At 47.0% G+C, this 6000-nt stretch overlaps 1 protein-coding gene across 1 annotated transcript in view; it reads right to left on the bottom strand.

Annotated features, from left to right (window-relative positions):
- The window catches only part of MEGF6 (multiple EGF like domains 6), a 376924-nt gene that overhangs the window by 287138 nt on the left and 83786 nt on the right, over positions 1-6000 (bottom strand). Inside the window, 1 exon segment of the mRNA XM_074306481.1 lies at positions 5154-5258. Within this exon segment, the coding sequence (XP_074162582.1) occupies positions 5154-5258 (105 nt within the window).

Genomic DNA, 6000 nt, shown 5'->3' with positions numbered 1-6000 from the left:
CTCTCTCTCTCTCTCTCTCTCTCTCTCTCTCTCTCTCTCTCTCTCTCTCTGTCTCTTCTCTCTCTCTCTCTCTCTCTCTCTCTCTCTCTCTCTCTCTCTCTCTCTCTCACACACACACACACACACACACACACACACACACACAAAATGGCAGAGATTCCCGGTACATGAGGAACATTTAGTACATCAAAATCTCACCTGCAAAACTCTGATTTTGAAGAATTTAATTAAACAGGAAATGCCCCAGTGCTGTCACCTGAAGGATTAGAATCATGGAATCCAGGTTTCTGGATTTGTTTATTCTATTATATAAGAATTTTACAATTAGGAGCCAGAGAGGGGACCTCCCTCCCTCTATAACCATGAGCACAGTAGGTGGGATACCCACAAAATCTCCGCATCTGAATGAATCACATCTCCCATTTTAAAATGTTTTCACTCATACACTCCATGAATCAATCAACAAGAATTTTTAAAGCACCTACTATGTGCCACGCTCTGTTCAAGGTGCTGGAAATATAAAGGCCAATATGAAACCCTTCCTACCCTCAAGAAGCTTACTTTCCATTGGATTCTAGGGAGAACTTGTTTTGTACCTACTATGTGCTCAGCATTTGGCTAGATACTGACGGGGCACCCGTCTCCCATGTCTGTGCCTTTGCATTAGCGACCCTCCACACCGGAACATGACCCAGCTCAAGCACCGTCTTCTGCATGAAGCTAACGGGTAGTGCCCTCCCTTCCAAACTACCTTGTACTTCTCTGCTTTGTACAGATTTGTATTTATGTTCTCCATATCTCCATAGGTAGATACTCTGTCTAAACTTCTATGTTCATCCACGCTGTCCGCCCTGATACAATGTCAATTGCTCGCTCTTTTTGTGGTAACAAAGAATTGGAAAAGGAGTGGATACCCATCAGCCGGGGAGTGGCTGAACAATTTGCGATACACGAAGGGAATGGGATATTACTGTTCTACAAAGATTGATGAACAAGCTGATTAACAAAAGGCCTGGAAAGATTTCCATGAACTGATGCTGAGGAAACAAGCAGAACCTTGTACACAGAACAGCGAGACGTGCGATGATCAATTATGAAACTATGGTTCTCAGCGGTTCAGAGATCTAAAGCAATCCCAACAGACTTTGGACAAAAAATGGCATCTACGTCCAGAGAAAGAGCCAAGGAGACCGAATGTAAATCAACACATGTATGTTCATTTCTTTTTTCTGTCTTTTTTTTTTTTTATCTCTGCCATACTTTTCCCCTTTTGCTCTGATTTTTATCTCCCAATATAAAAAAAATGTATATTAAAAATAAATACAAATAAAAAATTAAAACAAGGTGAGTAGGAATTGTTTCATTCTTTCTTTTTGTATTTCCAGTGCTTAGAACAAAGTAAGCGCTGAATACCTGGGTATTCTCTGCCACTTATAATCTAAGTCACTGAACCTCCCTGGGCTTCAGTTTCTGCCAGATTAATCAACTAGACTGACATCCAAGACACTCGACAGATTCATTTTTCTACGGCGCAGATGGGAAAATCCAGATTGTTATTTCTCAGGTGAGGGTTGCTCAGGCGTTCCCACTGGTCCCACTCATCCTCCGTGGTCCTAACCCCGCTGAAGTCTCCCTGGAGTCAGCACATGTCCTGACTCCCTAAACTTACTCCCAACCTCCATGAACATCCATCCAAAAGGTACGGGCAAGAAACAGTGGTCTCATTCAAGCGTAATCTTATCCAACCAGGGATAAGAGGGTGGGGAAAGAAGAGGAAAGGAAGCCAGAATCTACTACTTTTGCAAGGAGGTAGGGATGGGAAGGGCAGCTAAGCCCAGAAGGGAAGAAGTATTTCCATAAAATAAAACATGATTACTCTGCAGATAGCCCAGCACCCCACAAATTGCTATAAAACTGCCTTCAGTTTCAGGAACCCATGTGCCCTGAAGAGAAATCTGTATTTCAATTAGAGGAAGGAATAGGGATGGGGGAGATGAAATGAGGAGATACCCTGAAGGTTAAAGGTCAGTTAGCTGTCAGAGCCCATTTGCAAATCCTGGGAAAAGGTCAAGGTTCTGAGGCCGAGGCATCAGGAGGCATCTAAGCACTAGAAGTCAGGTGGCAGCTTCTTATGAATGCCCCAACCAGAAGTTCACCAAGGCCACTCACGTGAGAGCCCTGACCACGGAAGGGACAAACGTGGGCCTGCAAATCCCATTCTGGAAAACTCCAGCCCAGCAGCTGGGACCTGGACCAGCCTCCCCTTGGGCTGGTCTTCCTGAACGGAATCCAGGAGCAGAGCCCAGGGTATCTCAAAAGGATTAGACAAATGAGATTTAATGGCCCTTTAAGCATTTCTTAATTTCCACCTGTAACCGTAATTAAAGTTCCTCAAGGGAGACTGGCCATGAAGAAATTGGTAATGGACCATGGACCGTCTGACTCAGCATTCGGAGCCCTGCAAACCCACTGGCACGATGGGGAGACGGCTGCTGTTCTCACAACTGGCATCCCTGGGCCTCTGTCCCGAGGTGACTCACCACCGTGTCTAAACCACCACGAGCCTTTGGATCCAGTGACAACCACAACAGTTCAAGTTCTGGAGACTCCCGAGGCCATTTCCAATTCAATTATCCTTTATGAACACCTTCTGTATATAGAGCATTGTACTGGGAGGGAGAAATAAGCATTTATTAAACACCTACTATGTGCCAGGTACTATGCTAAGTGCTAATATAGCTTATATAATCTTCACAACACCAATAAAGTCGGTGCTTTGATATCCCCTATTTTAGAGAAGAAGAAACCGAGGCAGCGGACAAGTGGCTGACCCAAGATCACACAGCTACTGAGTGATTTTACCTCAAGTCTTCTTGATTCCAAATGTTGAGTTCAATCCTGCCCCACACACTTACTAGCTGTATGACTTTGAGACAGTCACTTGACCCCATTTACCTCAGTTTCCTCATCTGTAAAATGAGCTGGAGAAGGAAATGGCAGACCATCCCAGTATCTTTCCCAAGAAAACCCCAAATGGAACCACAGAGAATTCGACACACCTGAACCATCACCACGATTCCCGCTTCCAATTGTTAGTTCTCCTCCTCACCCCCTGAAATCACTTGGTATGCAAACATGACTGAACCTGTGCTTCTGTTCTAGGAAGGCCGGGACCTGTGCTTCTGAATCTCTCGGGTGAGGAACCCCCCCTTTACTGACGCAGGCCAGCATCTTCTCAGCTCTTCCACCATGAGGAGCCGGGGGGGGGGGGGACCACAAGCACAACAGAGTCGCAGACAGCGGCCCTCAGCACTGGCAGGATGACCCGGCCAGTACATGTCGGAGGTAGGATCTGGCCCGGAGGTTACTGCCCCACACTGCTGCCTTCTAGTCTTGAGGCTCGCTCAGTGTTTCTCAAATCAGCCTGATCTCTCGCGCTCAGAGGAGGACGATTGTGTGAACGAATGGATTCTCAAAGATGGACTACACCAAGTTTCCTTCCAGTCACAAAAGGCTTTGGGCCAGGAAAGCTTCCCCGCACACTAGCAGAGAGCCACTAGCCTCCGACCTGCCCCAAACCTCGCCAGAGCCTCTTCTTCGCTCCCCAAGTTGTCATGACTCCCAGAGTTCAGATGGCAGGAGAAAAGAAAAGGGAATATCTATAAGTCTCCATCAAAACCCTTCTCCTTCCAATGCTCGGGGTCCACAGGAGCCACACTGGGCCTCGGTGCTGCTGCCCTAAAAGCAGCCAGCCCATTGCCTGTGGAGCCAAGAGCCAGGGCGTCTCTGCTTTCCTCCTCCTCCTCCTTCACCTGACTGCCTGGCAGATGCAGAAGCAATGGAGATTTCCATTTCACTTGCACAAACTCCCATTAACCCGCGAGGAATCAATTTATGTTGTCAAATGTTAACTGTGCATCCACCAAGGCCAGGTAAAAGTAAAAGGCTGTCAAGGATGGAAGCGAGATGGGAGGGGTCTGAGCTCCAGAGGGAGGGATCCACCTTCTCAAAGGCACAGAGCTGGGTAATGATACAGCAGCATTTGAACCCAGATCCTCTGACTCCAGAACCATCATATTTCCTGTTGTTCTCAAAAGGCATCCGGGTAACATAGAAAGAACCAGACTTGGAGACAGGACGACCTAGGATCAGTCTCTGTCTGTGATACCTCCTCGCTGTATGACCTTGGACCAGTCATTCAACCCCAATTATGTTCCCAAGTAGCTCTGCAAAGTTAAAGTTCAAATCAAGTGACCAGCTTCATGGTAGAACTTTCTATACCAATAACATTTTTAAAAATAGGTTTAAAAATAGAACAAAGGGGGGAAAAAAAAAAAGGATGATCACATATTAGCTGCGTGAGCTCAACCCCCATTAGTGCTCGCAAGCAATGCTCTAAGGCTGAAGTGCAGAACAGGTGACCATCTTCATAGTAGAATTTCTTACACTAATGAAATAAAAGATAACATTTCTCCCCAAAAAAACAAAGAACAAAGAAAAAAAAAAAGGATTATCACCTTGGAACAGTCACTCAATCCCAATTATGCTCCCAAGCAGCCCTCTAAGATTGAAATGTGGAACAGGTGACCATCTTTATTGTATGACTTTCTACACTAATGAAATAAAAAATAGGGTTCTCCCCCAAAATGACAAACAAACAAAAAAAAGGATGATCACATCTTAGCTGTGTGACCTTGGACCAGTCACCCAAACCCAATTAGTGCTCCCAAGCCGCCCTCTAAGGCTGACCTGCAGAACAGGTGACCATCTTCATCTGCAGAACTTTCTATGCCAATGAAATTAAAGATAGGGTTTCCCCCAAAAAAGACAATCTCGTATTTGATTTTGCATAAAGACCCATTTGATATCCAAAACATTGCATGAGTGGAGAAACTCAGATTTCCCTGACGCCTCAAGGTTTGGAACAGCCTTCGGCCAGGGGGTGCGACTGGGATCACGCCAGTTTTTTTAGGGGAGGAAAGTATAAGCCCATGTGCACACAAGGGACTCTGGGAAGGAGCACATGGACAGACACATGCTCAGAGCGCCCGTGGTGTTTCTCACTCAGTCCCTCCCCAGCCTCCCCCCCACCAGGCCCAGCATGGCCCCCCCACATGGGGCAGGGGGGCGTACAACAACTGGATCCTACTCACCGTACTGACAGCGGGGGCCCTGGAAGCCGGAGGGGCAGTGACACAGCTGAGCTGACCCTTCAGCGCAATTCCCTCCATTGAAACAGACTCCGTAATTGCAGACAGCTGGAGGCAGGAGAGAGAGAGGGGGGGAGCATGAGAAGGGGGACGAGAGCCCCTGGGGCAGGTCATCAGCAGCAAGGGGGACCTCACATTCCACAGCATCTCTACTCCTGGAGATGTCAGTCAAGGGGACAGCCTGACAAAGGAAGGGGGGCCGGGGGGAGAGCTGGGAGAAAAGAGAGCTAAGAAACTACTCTGTGGAACTGGGTGGGTGAGGGGGGACAGAAAGGGGAGGAACAGAGGGCCTGGGTGCACCAGGGAGAGGCAGGGGCTCGGACACGGATGCCCTGCTCTTCCTGCGGCCCAACTGGGCCTTCCTATTAGCCCCAGGCCGCTGGGTACCAGCCAGGAGCCTGGGGGAGGCTAGGACAGAGAATGTCCTGGATCAACTAGAAGAACAATTTCTACAATAACAACAATAAGGGGGAAAAAAACAACTTGGAAAGGTTTAAAAACCCCATCAATGCCCCGAGCGATCCCAAATCCAGAGAACTGATGAAGAAAATGGTCCCATCCCTGAAAGATGGACTCGGGATGGAGAGGGAGGTATGAGCAGCTCTGAGCACAGCTCATGGGAGGGCTTTGATTTGCATGATTAATTCTTTGCCTATTTGTTAAAGGCTTTAGGTTTTCTTTTCTTTTTTTTTTTCCTAATGGGGGAAGAGAAGGGAGAGAAAAATTAATATTTGTTAGATCAAATATAAGAAAATAAAAGTTTTTTTTAAAAAAAATCAAGAAATCCTGC

The sequence above is a fragment of the Sminthopsis crassicaudata genome, chromosome 3 (genome assembly GCF_048593235.1).
Source record: "Sminthopsis crassicaudata isolate SCR6 chromosome 3, ASM4859323v1, whole genome shotgun sequence".
In the NCBI taxonomy this organism is placed as follows: domain Eukaryota; kingdom Metazoa; phylum Chordata; class Mammalia; order Dasyuromorphia; family Dasyuridae; genus Sminthopsis; species Sminthopsis crassicaudata.
The sequence above is the reverse complement of the archived record's forward strand: the minus strand, read 5'-3'. Positions and strand labels throughout refer to the sequence as shown.